At 44.8% G+C, this 15,201-nt stretch overlaps 1 protein-coding gene across 2 annotated transcripts in view; it reads left to right on the forward strand.

The window, feature by feature from the left end:
• STXBP5L (syntaxin binding protein 5L) overlaps positions 1–7,342 on the forward strand; it is a 199,500-nt gene extending 192,158 nt beyond the window's left edge. For both annotated transcript variants that reach the window (XM_061988737.1, XM_061988738.1), the window contains 5 exons: positions 1,319–1,679; positions 2,610–2,775; positions 5,245–5,356; positions 5,709–5,929; positions 7,301–7,342. In XM_061988737.1, the coding sequence (XP_061844721.1) occupies positions 1,319–1,679; positions 2,610–2,775; positions 5,245–5,356; positions 5,709–5,929; positions 7,301–7,342 (902 nt within the window). The remainder of the gene's footprint in view (positions 1–1,318; positions 1,680–2,609; positions 2,776–5,244; positions 5,357–5,708; positions 5,930–7,300) is intronic.
• The last annotated feature ends 7,859 nt before the right edge of the window (positions 7,343–15,201 follow it).

The raw sequence follows: 15,201 nt of genomic DNA on the forward strand, positions 1-15,201 counted from the left end.
AATAAACATGTGATTTTGAGTGGTCTTTTGGGTAGAAATTTCCCAGTACACTTACCAAGCAGTGGTCCCTTGCTACGTGGAAAGCACACAGGTAAATAAAGATGCTCATGAGAGACCTGCAGGGCCACCAAGATGATCAGGGGACTGGAGCATCTTCCTTATGAGGAAAGACTGTGGGAACTGGGGCTGTTTAGTCTGGAGGAGTCTGAAGAGAGATCTCATTAGTATTTACAAATATCTAAATAGTGGATGTCAGGAGTTTGGGGCATACCTTCTTTCTATAGTATCTAGCAACAGGACAAGGGGTAGTGGGATGAAGCTGGAACACAAAAAGTTCCATTTAAACATAAGAAAAAACTATATCACTGTTCAGGTGAGGGAGCCCTGGCACAGGCTGCCCAGGGAGGGTGTGGAGTCTCCTTCTCTGGAGGTCTTCAAGACGCACCTGGACATGTTCCGATGCGACCTGATCTAGGTGGACTTGCTTCTGCAGGGGGGTTGCACTAGATGATCTCTAAAGGTCCCTTCCAACCCCTACCATTCTATGATTCATGAACAGAAACGCTGTGGCTGCACTAGTTTCAAAGATTGCCTTGTGTCGTGGGCAAGGTTACACGCTTCCTGTGAGGACTGGGAAATTAGCAGAATTCCTTCATATTGGGAAATTAGAGTCCTGTGTGCAGCTTTGATGCAATCCTACCTGGGATGCTGGGAACGTGTTTGACCTGTCTGGCTATCGGAAAGCAACAGAGAAGCAGAAGGGCATTCAGGAAAAGAAACAAAAATGTTGGCAAGTTGATGTACCAGGAGAGATCCTTGGCTGAGTGAGTGACAGATGGTGTCACAGTGGAGAGAACAGAGGGCTGAGAGGGGTCAGGTCTGAGGAGAGGCAGTATGCGCTTAGTGTGTTTAAATTAAAACGACAACAAAAATCAGAGGATACACAGGAACAGGTTTGCTGTTCCTGGTTTATTTAGCAAAATAATGATGGAAAGTCACCACACTAAGGAGAGTAGTTTTACTGCCAAGGAACACCCTGCTAGTACAACCTAGGGACAAACAACAGCCTATCTTTATGGTATTCAATAGCATCTATCATATAGTTTATTTGATAATGGCTGCCTGAGAGCTGTTGGCAGCCTGTTTGTTCACTTTTTTTTGTGGTCAGGAAGACCTGAGCAAGGCAGACTTGTTACCTTAGCTGAATTAACCTGTTGGCTTTATGCACAAAAGCTGAATGCCAGCTGTGTTGCGTGTGCTCACAGTATTGACAGCCAGTTCAGTCGTGGTGCCAGTGCAAGGAAACGATGTTTTGCAGGCACAGTTATGACACTGAAAGGAGCCGTGCTGACCTTCGCATGCTTGGACTGCGTGGGGACGTTGACGCATCCACCGTACGAAGTATGGAGGGACCTACACAGTGCTGATGATGGTGAAAAAACAAGAAAAAGGAAACTTGTCATGCATTCTCCTTCCTCCTCCCAGGATATGGGTGATCATCAATTTGCAGTCATTTGTTCAGAAAAACAAGCCAAAGTCTTCTCATTGCCTTCCCAAACATGTCTTTATGTCCACAACATCACCGAAACGTCCTTTTTATTGCGAGCAGATGTGGTCACCCTCTGTAACAGCGTCTGTCTGGCGTGCTTTTGTGCCAATGGGCACATCATGACACTGAGGTACTTATCTAACTAATCTTGTGGCAAAACTAAGCAAAGAGGTGGCATGGTGCCATCACATTCCGCTTGCGTTTGCTCCAGAGTGCCTGATGCTCTGCAGTCACTCCCCAGCGGGTGCATTTCATGCCCTGCCTTCCCCACTGCCGTGCCTGTTCCTTGGCCTGGCTTCACATGGGGAGTTAAGGCAGCTGCATGACAAAGCAAACTCTTTGCTTTCATAGTAATCCCCACCCGTGGCAAGCAATGGCTGATGGGTTTTGACTTACACACAAGAAAGCCTTTGCTTAGTTACGGTAAGTCAGGTAGGGAGGGGTACAGAAAAACTCAGGCACAGAAAGGGTGCTGTTAATCCACTGTGAAGTAGCAAGGCCCCTTCTCATTGTTTCAGAATATTTTACATGCAGAGCACTTGCTTTCCCTTCCTTGTCATCTCCACCAGTGAGCTGACTGTGTAGTAGCCCTGTAGTCGTGCCCTCAACTTGCTGCACCCCATTTCCCTAGCCAGGCCATTTAAATTTTGGAAAGTACCATCCAAAAGAAGCTGGAGGACAGCAAAGGCAATCCTGGACCCTTTGTCCACAGGGTGGAAGCAGGGCCCGGCCATGCCATTGTGATACATGGGGACAGGCCTTTTACCCTGCCAACTGCCCAGCCATGTGGCCCAAGCCATACTGTGCCACAGGCACATTCCAAACCCAGTCAGGAGCAGAAGACCAAGGGTCATAGAGGCAAGGCAGCTGAAACTTTTCTATGCAGTGAAACAAAGTGTGACGGGAAGGCAGCAGGTGTATGGCAGAACTTTTCAGCTTAGAGCCGCTCTTCAGCTATTACAAGAAGCATAAACTTAAATGTTGGTCTAAAATGCAGCCACCAAGCAGGTGTATCACACATGGCAGCTGGTGACTAACCTGGACATCTGCTTCTCTTCAGCTTGCCCAGCCTTCGACCGCTGCTGGACATCAACTATTTGCCTGTAACAGACATGAGGATAGCGAGGACCTTTTGTTTCACTAATGAAGGGCAAGCTTTGTACCTGAGCTCTCCCACAGAGATCCAGCGCCTGACGTACAGCCAGGAGATGTGTGACAACCTGCAGGTAAGGAGGCCCATAACCTTCCTTTGGTGCCTTTGTGCGGAAGGGCCAGTGGCCTGGCTCGTCAAATGTAAACTGCTCACTTCTTTACTGCCAAATTGCTCAAGAGAACTTGTCCTACTGGTTTCTACCCAAAAGACAAAGTTTTAAGTGGTTAAATAATACTGACATTACCAGAAATGGTAAGTTGGTGTCAAATAGCAAGTACAAATGTTGTTGGGGGAAAAAAACAGTATTTTAGTACTCAGTAATTTTTAGTACTTGAAGTGAAAGCTGTGCCGTGGGAGCAGGGCTGACGTGTTCCTCCCCACTCGCCTCAGCTGAATGATGCCAAAGTAGCAGCAAGGTCAGCAGCTGTGTCACTGTTTGGACTTTTTCATGCCACTGTCACCTTACTCCTGTGCCCTAACGGCTGGCCCAAGCCCACAGCCTGCCCACACATAACTGCAATCTCCACTGTCTCCATAGAGAGGTGGGTTTGGCCCCAAATGGCACTCTACACAGCCCCTCTCAACATATGAAATGCCCACTGTTAATAATGACTGAAGGGAAAGAAGGGGAAGCTACACAGAGAGCAGCTACAGCAGTTGGTACCAGCCTGTGTCCAACCGCACAGCAACCACCTCAGTGAAAACACAAATTCCTTCCCATAGTTTATCATCTTTTAATTTCAGCTCTAAAAAGATCTTGCCACCTACAGCTTTCAGCAGATAGGCGGGAGCATGAGACATATCAGTGTGGTTAGTAGTATCCAAAAAAAATGTTTGATTTAATAAGTTCTTTAAATTATTTACCATTGTTTTTACTCTAATAATTGGTACTCCCCTTCTCCCACAGGAGGAAAGCGTTTCCCATTGTACATTGAAATAGAGTAGCTATAGAAATGGCCTAATTAAAATAATTTATTACGAGCTAAAGGTCATTACAATGTTCGATTTGGGTTGGGTGTGGGGTTTTTTTTACAATTAAAATGTAAATTAAAACGTCTTTTAGTGAAAAGGAGGAATTCTGAGAGGTTACGGGGAGAAACGTGAGTAATAAAAAGGGGAAAAAAATTAAAAAGAGAAGGAGTGAATAAGTTCTGGGTTATATAATTAGCAGTGAACTAGGATAGAAATGTAAAAGAAATGGCCCTGCCAACACTGGTTATGCCCTAGGGAATAACATGTGCTGAACCGCTCCGCTTATATCCCAGCACCGCCTGTCGAGTCTACACGCTGCTGCGCCTCAGACGAGAGGCAAAGATTTTACAGGGAACCTCTTTTCAAATGAGCAGAAGGTCCAATCAATGTGTCCTTAAAATACAGACCTATAGTGAGAGCCTGTTACAAGCTAGATTTACTTATTTATTATATTAACCTTAACAGCATCATAGACCAACCAACCAAAGGGAAACACAGCCCTCGCTTCTCTGTACTGCCAGACTGTGGCTGCTTCTATCTCAGCTTTTATGCAAAGGGGATGGGGGGGAAGGCTTGTACAGTCATTATCCCTGTACAAAAAACAGATGACCCGATATCACCTGCTACCTAGGAAAACAAAGCCAGGCTGCATGAGAGCTGCCAGCTGGGCTGGAAGGGCTGCAGTAATTCTTCTCCCCAGAGCAGGTGACTGTGCAGAGAGGCAGAAAGTGCAAGTCACCCTCCCCAGGAGTCGCCTGCTTTTTGCCTGTTGAGGCTTGGATGAGCAACAAGAGCAACAGGGCAGCACTTGTGTTCAGCACACACAGCCTCACTGGTTTCAGACACTAACAGGACTGCATGCTTGCTGCATCAGTTTTCTTCTGGAGACCTCACTTTTCCTAGTACTGCTGCAAATAAATCTGAGCTCCGTTAGAGATTTGTTTGGGTCCAAGACCTGGCACCACAACAGTGCCCCCCAGCAGAGACAGCCTCATTTAGCATTACTGATGGCACTGCCAACATGCACAGTAACAGGGAGGAAGCTCTATGGAAGGTGATGGGATTTTACTTAAAAAAACAAGAAAAATCCAAAACCAAACACAAAATCCAAAGAACAGACCACCAAACTCTCTGAGCTGCTAGCAAGCACTGGAGGCTGTAAAGAGAAAACAGAGAGTGGCAGCCCTGCTTGCCTACAGGAAAACACACAAATCACAACAAACTCTTTATTCAATGATACTGTCACCTCTGCTGTTTCTAAGCAAAACGTGACTTTACCACTGGTATTTTCACTCTGTGGGGCTTTTATTTTTTTTTTCTCTGTGGTAATGAGCATATGACTGGGCAATGCCAAGCTGACCTCTTTGAAAGCATGAGTGAATCTAGTTAGCCCAACTATTCACCTGTCATGAAATACAAACTTTACTCACTGTTGTTCACACAGCAGGCTCTTTTCAACCTACTTGATTAGATCCAATGCATTGGGCTCATTAATTGCAAATAAAGCAAACACCTAGAACTTCTTTCACCTCACTAATTTGTCACATGGACTTTTGCCTGAATTTGCTAGGACATGCTTGGAGATTTGTTTACTCCTGTGGAAACACCAGAAGCCCAAAACAGAGGCTTTCTCAAAGGACTATTTGGAGGAAGTGGACAAGCTTTTGACAGAGAGGAGCTCTGTAAGTAATTTACTGGGTTATTTGTTTCAGGAATGAATTCATGGTCCTCCTGCTCTCATCCTCTAGGAATGGAGTGGTATCCAAGATTTAGGTTACTGATGAAAAAATAAAGTTGGCATTGTGAAGAAAGGGGAAGGTCCTCAGTTGCCTTCCCTTGACTCCTTCAGCACGGTAGCTACTTCTGAGCAACTGAGTGGGGGTGGGGAGAGGCCATGACTACACTGTAGATGTGCTGGTAGACGGAGCAAAGCCTTCAAATGGCATTATCACACAGGCTGCAGCTCAAGGATGAAAAGCACTGACGGAGCCACAGCCAGCAGCTCACCCCTGTCTGTCTGTTTCTCCTTTGTAGTTGGCGAGGCCACGGCAGGAAAAGCCTCTCGCAGCCTGGCCCAGCACATCCCTGGATCGGGTGGAATTGAAGGTGTGAGAGGAGCTGCGGGAGGAGTCATCGGGGACCTGACTCGTGCGCGCATCGCCCTCGACGAGAGGGGGCAGAAGCTGGGAGAGCTGGATGAAAGGACTGCGAGCATGATGGCCAGCGCAGAGGCTTTTTCCAAACATGCACACGAGGTAGGGGCCCTGCCACTGCACACCCAGAACTACCAACCACCAACCCTGCAGCTGAGCCTTTCCTTCCCTTGCGGAACCCCTTCACCCGGTCGTCTTGTTTGATGTGTACATGTGGTTACTAACACACCATTTTTCCTTCTCCCAAACAATGAGAATGCAAAAAATAAACTTCCCTTGCATGCCCCCCTCCACTTTTTTGCTTTTTTTGTTTTCATAAATGAGCATCCATCTCCAGCTTCTGAATTTAGAACGTGGCACTTCTCATCTCTCGCCTTTTTCGCCGATTCGTTAGGATTTTTTTATAAGCTGCTTAGTGCAGCACATCTCTGCAGTAGGGCAGAAAACAGGTAGGTGGATGTGTATATAGGAATTTTTATGGGTCTTATTGAGAGGAAGAGCAGAACACTTGTAGTCCAGCACTGTGGTACGGTTATGTAGAACAGGGCATGCCTGGAATAGACAGCTTCTGTGCTTAAGAGCTGGAAATGCAAAACTCTTCCATCCCCTGCTGTTAAGGCTGGGAATCAAATACAGTGATTTATGCTTGAAGATAAAACAACGTTCAAGAATACTTCCTGAAAATGCACTTTTTTTCCCCTTTAACATGCATCACATCTCTAGACAAGACCTTTACATTTTTATTGTGTTTTGTGACTGTGAGGCAAAAGTGCACAGAATGAACGTGCCCAGAAATGCAAAAAGTTTATATATTCAGGGCATATCTACTGTGCTTCATAGATAAGCTCTTTTTTACAGAAATAAAAAGCAAATTCTTGGTTTCACACACACACACAGAATCATAGAATGGTAGAGGCTGGAAGGGACCTTTAGAGATCATCTAGTTCAAACTCCCCTGCCAAAGCAGGTCCACCTAGATCAGGTCACACAGGAACACATCCTGGTGGGATTTGAAAACCTCCAGAGAAGGAGACTCCACACCCTTCCTGGGAAGCCTGTGCCAGGGCTCCCTCACCTGAACAGTGAAATAGTTTTTCCTTATGTTTAAATGGAACTTTTTATGTGCCAGCTTCTTTCCATTACCCTTTGTCCTGTCACTAGATATAACAGAAAAAAAAGCGATGCCCCAACCTCCTGACAGCCACGATTTAGATATTTGTAAATATCAATGATTTTTTCTCAAGAAAAGTAGTTAAAGGTCCTTGGGGAAAAACATCTTTTCATGCACAGCAATAACAGGTAACCTTTATTTATTTGTTTAAAATGTAACAGTTATGAAATTCAACACAAGCTGTCAAGGGACTCGAGACCTGACAACACTGTCGGTGAAGTACTGCGTAGCTCTTCCTATGTCACAGGTGATACCTCACCTGACGAGCAGTGGTTAACAGCTGTTTGTTTCCCCTTCCATAGGTGATGCTGAAGTACAAGGACAAAAAGTGGTACCAGTTTTAGACTTTCAAAGAAGCTGCTTGTGGCTTTATTAAGAACCCTTCAGGGAAGCAACGTTCATTCCCAAATCTACCAGCCACTGGCCAGAGACAGGTTTTTTTTTTCCCTCCTGGAAGATGTTTTCCTGTTACTATTATGGGATTCATCACAGTGGGAGTCAAGGAGAAGTTTTACAGACCGACGGTGAGATGGAAGCTGGAACCATGTGAGTCTTACTCCAACAACTGGCTTGTGCAGCAGCCAATGTTTTTTTTTCGAAAAGGAACTCAACCATCACTGTGGCATGTAGTTTTTCAGAAGCTGTAGGTATGAACTGTGGGGAGTGCATCTGGTTAAAAATATTCTGTACAAACTCGAATGTTAATGCACTTATAAACTTTGCATGACTAATTGCCATCTAAAAAAAAAAAAGAAAGCATGTTGTGACCGAAGAAAAATGGGATTTATTTCTATTCTGAGAAAAAAAAAAAGAGAAATTACTTCAATGACAAAAACCTTTATTTTTTAAAAGTGACATTACAAAAAGCCAGTACATTTCAAGCATGTTTGCCACTGTTCTCAACATAAAAAGGAGTTGAGCTGCATTTTCTTATCTGCTATTTATTTCCCTTGAAAAACCTCACTTGAAATCAGTGCTGTTTAACTCCTACCAGAAGAATAAATAACTTCAAAGTCCTATGCCCAAAATTGACAGATTTTTCAAGTAGCTAGTCAGGCACTATCTGAAATGTCATTAAAACATGAGCATAGATGGTTTATTTTGCAATTCAGAACACATGACATGTCATCCTTATCTGTACTTTCTAAAATATGCTCTAGATTCATCTCAGTTGTCCTTGAAGGGGGGCTGTGTCATTTTTCATCCCCATGGTGTCTGTATCACTTGGTTGCCTTATTTCTCAGTAGCAGGAATAGAAGAGCAGCTTAGGAAATTTCTTCTTCAAGTTAGGAAAGGCAGGACAGGAAATGGCAGGGGTTACAGGTTGGAGAGTCCTGTCAAGTTCTGATCTCAGAAGCTCCTTGGCATTTCGCAGAGCAGCGAGCGTTCTTAAGCAGTTCGTTGAAATGATGTTGAGGAAAATGCACAGTAACCCCTAAACAGCAAGGGGAGAGAGATCAAGATTAAGAGAGGTGTCAGGGAAGGAGCATGAAAAACAGTTGTCAACATTCCACCCTGAATTAGCAGAGATATAAAGTGACACCATGGGCGAGTGGCAATTGATTTTCTGCTCATTCTGCTAAAACTATTTTGCTTCTGCTTCAATGTGGTTGGTTTGGTTTCTATAAGTGAAGTTCACGGGAAACTCTCCAGCCTGCAGTAAGTTGAACCTGTTACCTGTCTGCGCAAATAGATTCCCAGTCCCTCAGCATGCTGCAGCCATGGGAGCCTACAAGAGCCTCACTGCCACACAGGTCAACTGTTAAGGTAGAAACTTCCCCAAGATTGGCTTGGAAGAAAAGCACTGAAGGCTTGTTTTCACATGGCTGGCCAGAGTTTGAAGTCAGAAAAGGAAAGTGAGGAAAAGGTGGAAAAGCGGCATTTTAAAATTTTCTGTACAAGCAAGACTGACATCCTCTGTCCCTTCAAGGAGGGACACTGATGTAGAGAGGCAGCATCCCTGTCCTAACTAGACCTTAACTTCACTGATGTTTGTGTCATCCTAGTAGTCAAATGATCTCTCTCCAAGATGTTTTTCCTATATCCTTCCTTTTCTTACAATTAAGTGAAGCCGAGGAAACCATACAGTCAAGAAGTCTGGCTTCACCATCAGCCCAGCTGCACAAGTTAAAGGGTTGGAGCAGATCTGAGGTGTTTTTTAATTCACATTGTAGCACAACAGGACTGTCACATTTTACAGGATTTTTACATTTCTCTGTGGGCAAAATCAAAATGCTGGCCCTGACAGGTCTAGATCAACTGGGAATGAGCTCAACAAGTTCTCCTCCATCACAGGAGAAACTGCTCTGTAATTGTGAGAACTGCAGAAACTGGTTGGGAAGAAGGTCAAAGCCCAAGCAATGCCAAGGTTTCTGCTGAGAATTAAGGAACTGGAGTCATCCAAGAGTTGAGAGTCTGCATGTGAGCAAACAGCAAATTCACCGCTCTGGTGCAATAGGAGCTGGGTTGGGGAGCTCCTTCCAGTGGCCAAGTCACAGAGCTGGTCACTTGACTGTGTAAGGAAGCTCCACTGTAACCAGGCATCTAGGATGAGAAATAAATAAGAACAACATTCGAGCAACCCTATCTTCCATTTAAATGTGTAGTCGTTCTGCCTGTGCTCTGCCCAATAGCCCAAAACCACTAGTCTCTGGGCAACAAAATCATTTGGGGCAGCCGATCTCTCAAACCCTTCAGCCAGCTTTCTAGCCCTTGTTCTCCTCCTGCCCCCTCTGCAGCCACCAGTTCTGTGTAAATTTTTGGCTGTACCTCGCCTGTGTGGCTAATATTGCAAAGCTGCTCCTTACCTTGACTTCAGCAGAAATGCTTCAGGCTGTAGCTAGAGCCTGCTCGCTCCTTTCAGAATCACACATTAAACATTTTAAAGCAACTTTTAATTGCTAATCACTACAGCACACCCAGAGAGAAAAGTGTCTTCAACAAGTCTTTTACACAATGCCTGACTGACTTTGGCTGCCAACAGCTTAACACCAGGGGAAAAGAAAAAATAACCTGCTGGTAGACAGATTTCCATTTGCATTTTTATGCAACAAAGAAATGAGAAACTAGCATCCCTCAAACTTACCGTTTTTAATACTAGACTTTTAAGCAACTTTTCTCTAGTACTGCCCATCAGGTCACAGCTGTATCTTGCTTTCCACTCTTACATATTTTACATCTTTCCAGACAGTTACAAAGTACTGTTTCTGTTAAGTTCACCACTTGTGACTATAATTATCAATTTTCTTGTAGTCTGTAGAAATCTAAAAAGTTGTATATGTTTGTATATAGAACATTCTATATATATAAATATATATATGTAATGTATATGTTGTATAAGTTTGTTAGTGCACACTGTTAAATGCTTTCTATCAAGATTTACCATGTACGTGGGGAAAAAAAAAAAGCAAACTCAAACCTCTTCATTTAAAAGTTTCAATGAGGGAGGAAAAAACTCTTGCCCGGTTGATTTATTGTGAAATGAGAGGGAGTGTGGGATTTTCGAAAGGCCTGACCTGAATGCTACCGAAGGCTGTTAGTGCAAGGCAAGGAGACTTTGCAGCATTCCCAGCCACCAGCACAACATCCGACCTGACTCACTTTATGGAAACCAAGGACAGGAGCTGGCGCTGGATGTTGAAATCATGTGCTTTCACCTTTCCTACTAAGGCAGCACCACCTCAAGTAAAATCCTAACCTCAGTCCTATCATTCAACGTTGCAATCCTCATTTATAACAGACCAGATTGGCTGGAAATATTTGTTTTGTTATGAAGTGCTTTTTGTGCACGTGGATACTCCCTTCATAGAATGGTAGGGTTGGAAGGGACCTTTAGAGATCATCTAGTCCAACTCCCCTGCAGAAGCAGGGTCACCTAGATCAGGTCACATAGGAACATGTCCAGGTGGGTCTTGAAGACCTCCAAGGAAGGAGACTCCACAACCCCTCTGGGCAGCCTGTGCCAGGGCTCCCTCACCTGGACACTGAAATAGTTTTTTCTTATGTTTAAGTGGAACTTTTTGTTTTCCAGCTTCATCCCATTACCCCTTGTCCTGTTGATAGATACGATAGAAAAAAGGGATGTCCCAACCTCCGGACATCCACCATTTAGATATTTATAAATGTTATATTTCCCTCACATTCTTGCAGGAGCTGTCTGGCACAACCCCATCCAACAGCAGACACTTCCAACAGCGTGTGCGCACACTCTCTCCCTCTGGCTTGTACCACATGTGTTTCATCGTAAGAGCCGTAGACAGAGGATGCAGAAAAAATACATTAAATTAGATAATGTGTGTGTTTTCAGAGCTGGCATGTCTCCAATGAAGTATAACCTGTTCCTTTAAAAAAAAGAATCTGTTCCTAGATTTTTGATTTAAGCTTCAAATTTTGAAATAAAAGCGTTACCAGACTACAGCTTCTCACGCAGATAGATTAAGTACTCTATTGACTATACGTTGTATAGAATCACCTCATATAGACATTCCCTAAACCAGGTTACTCGTTCCATCTACCACGTGTGCGCTGTAATGAAGACATGCATACCAAAATATTTGTTTTCAGTACACAATTTAAGAAGTGATTGAAACACTGCGGCTTAGCTAAGAGCTGTGTTTGGCCTCAGGACTCCTCCATCTATAAAGCGTGTCCATTTTAACAGAGGCAAGAAGCCAGACTTCAGATAATCACACCCCTTAAATACCCTGCCCCCCACTACATCCTTTCGTGTAACCTAAAGGTGAATTCAAGCACAGCAGCTTTCGGTCTTGAATGGTTTTTTTGCCTCGGTATGGTCTTAGTAAGAACACCCTCTCTCTCATTAAGGAACTACGTGTGGCCATTTGTAGTCAACTCATCATCTTAGGTGTATAAGCAATAGTCACGTAAATGAGTGTTTCCATTCATGTGTTTTGTTTTGTGATTAAATCAACAAATCAAACATTGTACTTTTTTAAATAGCAACCAATATTGAGATTTGGTGTCAAGGCAAGGTGGACAGAATAGGTGTGGGGTTTGTTAACGAGCCATTACCTGTATCTCAGAAGGTGAATCGGGAGTGAAGCACATGCTCCTGTGCTAACCATGTGCTGTTTCCACAGGTATCCTAAATCAGGGTCACAAAAGGAAAACTAAGGCATCTTTAACTGAGGCTGTTTCGAGTCCCCAGTGACAACCAAAAACAAACAAAAAAAAAAAAAGGAGGGAAAGAAAATAAAGGAAAGAATTGATATTAGTTGGTGTAGATCTCTCTCTTTTTTTCCCAACCTCCTACATTCTTTATCGTATTTCAAAGGTACATGGTTTAAGGAAAGCCTTTGGGCAGAGTTCACTCACTCAGGAATACAGAAAAAGCAGGCATGGTTGTTGCTGGGGTGGGGATGGCCACGTCCTTTCCGCCAGCAGCGCACACAGGGACAAAACCTGGACCTCAGCTCAAGTTCCTGTGCTTCTTTACTGCAGGGAGTTCACATGGCTCTCAGAATCATGATACCAGCCCCCAGGAAAATTATGAGCCTCGTACCTGGGCTTCCTGGCTGGCTGAGAGCACTCTTCAGGTTAAATGCAGGCTCCTACATGCTGAAATCTGGGGAGGGCAGAAGTAAGCTTGTTTACGGGCACTTAACATGTTTGACTTGCTCTGCCAGGAGAGTCTTAACATGAGCCAAAGATACCCACCTTCCAGCCCCCTCCTTTCAGCTACAGATTGATAGGAAAAAACTCTACAACTCTTTTCTTGATGAAATGCAAACAGTGTGGGAGAAAGGCAAGAGGATCAAATCAGATCAGATTACATGTGTGCCATCTTTTGTCAACTGCCTCTCTCCCACCACTTCCCAGCTAGAAGAAAGCATGTGGAACACTTTGATTAGGCAGTGGCAAAAGAAAAGCTGCAGCAGAAGGACCAAGGCAAAACAAGCTTGTGGTCTGTGTATTAGGAAAAGGACCAAGTAGCTGTATCAAACATCAATGGCAGGAGTTCCTCATACCAGGAGGTGTCCAGTAAAGTTCTGCCCAAGACCAGCAGTAGCCTGAGTCGACAAGAAAGCAGCTATGAACTGAATGGAACATAGCTGCTAGGCACTCAAAGAGTGGGCTCTGCTTCCGAGGAGCTGGGCCACACAGCCTCACGCAATGCGAAGATGAGGCATTCCTGGTGGCCACAACTATTTGTTAGGGCTGGATCCCAACCCAGTTTCTTCTGACAGACAAGACACCCACCTGCTGGTGCAGCAGCCGGGCAAGGGAAGCGGAAGGCACAAGGCAGGACTAGGCTGCAGCAGCGATCCCGTGTACACCAAGTGGCAAACAGAACACTCACCCCTTCCCCAGCTTCATCGGTTGTCTTCTCGGGCTGCCGGACCAGGCGTGTAACTGCCTGTGCTGTGCAGCACCAACTCACAGGCAGCAGGAGTGGACAAGCAAAGACAGAAACACACGAAACAGCTGAAGAAGAGAGAGGAAACACAACCTGATGGCTCTCATCCTGCCTACAAGAAGAAAGAGAGTAACCTGCATGCTTGTTACCAGGTCCTGAACTAGAAATAAACAGGCCTCAGCCCAACAGGATTGGGATGAGAGAGGTCTGCAGGCAGCCAGCCTCCCTCTACTGACTTCAGAAAATATCAAGTATGCTCTGCACAGTTCTAGGGAGTGCCTCTTCTCACCTGGCGTAAAGCCTCCCTCTGCTTCCCTTGCTTAGTTTCACTAAGAGTTAAGTCTAATCCGAACTAAGTCATGTAAATAGCAGGAATCAGGCAACAGTTCAGAGGCAGTTCTAATATCCCTCACAGAGCAGTGGCCACCTTTTATCTTCTCATTTGCTCCAAATTACCGCTTAATTAAAATGAACTTCTTGTAGTTTGTTTAGCAAAATAAGTTTAGTTCTGTGTCAATCCCCTCACTGATTAACATCACCCCTGCCTAGAGGGCTTGTTGAGAAATACGGGCAAGAGAGCCATGCTTCTGAAATTACAAATACATTATGCGGGAGGAAAGCCTTGTTATGTGCCAAAGAACAAGCAACTCAAATTACAGCAGCTCGCTGAGGCCTGAAATGCAGCACAGGTGTGTCACTGCATGACACCCTGGGGCAGGAAATCATTAGGCCGTGTGAATTGATAATGAGTCCAATCCAGCATCTTCACAGGCTGAGCGCACAAATGGTCAGACACCAGGGTGCTTGGGCTCAGATCTGTTAGTAACAAAAGCTTTAATAAGCTCAGGAAAGAAACAAACATCTATCTAAATCGGTTGTGGATAAAGAGCTTGGCCATCAGGTGACAGATGTGGTAGAAAACCACAGCACAGAGCAGGCAGGAAGGAAAGACATCAACGTAAAGTGAGATGCAACCCAGGTAAGAAGGTCATGTCGGTGCTGAGAAGGGCAGTCAAGGCTGTCTTGCCCAAGGCTTGGTTGCAAAACCAGGCGTCTGTTTTGCTGCACAGCAGGCAGGTGATGGATCAGTCACAGACTCGTAGAATGGTTTGGGTTGGAAGGGATCTTAAACACCATCTAAGTTCTGACCTCCTTGCCATGGGTACAGGAGGTGGCCTTTTGTACAGAGGCCCCATTAACATCTGCTACAACTCACTGTGCTCTTGAAACCTCAGTGCCAGGTGCTTGTGATGAAGGGATAATGGCTGGGCCAAAAGAGCCGCATTTGAAGTTAACAAGCTCATGTACATTCTCTGGCTGCTGGCAGCCAAGTATGCATCCTCTCAGCTCAAGCTATAAAGGCAACTTCAAAAGCAGAGCTCCTAAAAAGGATCCAGCAAAAGTTCAGAAATGATAAAATAATTAGGGGCTTGAAAATTTCTCACAGGAGGCAAGAATGGAAAGATGGAGATTGCTTACAGGAGGGAGGAACTGCAGAAGAAAGACAGGATAAAATAATTAGAGGCATAAAGAAGATGAGGGGACACACTTGTCCTCCCTTGGTTGTAACATACAAGGGCTACACGATGAAAATAACAGAATTCAAGGTCAGGTATAGCGTGAAGCTGAACTTGTATAACCATCACAACCATCTGAAAGGGAAACAAAATCATGTGATGTCACGTTTAGCCAGACCAGAAGGTACTGGCAAGGAGAGTAACGCGAAACAACAGCAGATTAATTCCCTGCGAACTCCTTCCTTGCCCCTCTTTTTGATGCATCCAATCCCAGCAGCTGACCCCAGTCAGTCTCGGGACCAGCTCAAAT

Source organism: Colius striatus, chromosome 1 (assembly GCF_028858725.1).
Source record: "Colius striatus isolate bColStr4 chromosome 1, bColStr4.1.hap1, whole genome shotgun sequence".
Lineage (NCBI taxonomy): Eukaryota > Metazoa > Chordata > Aves > Coliiformes > Coliidae > Colius > Colius striatus.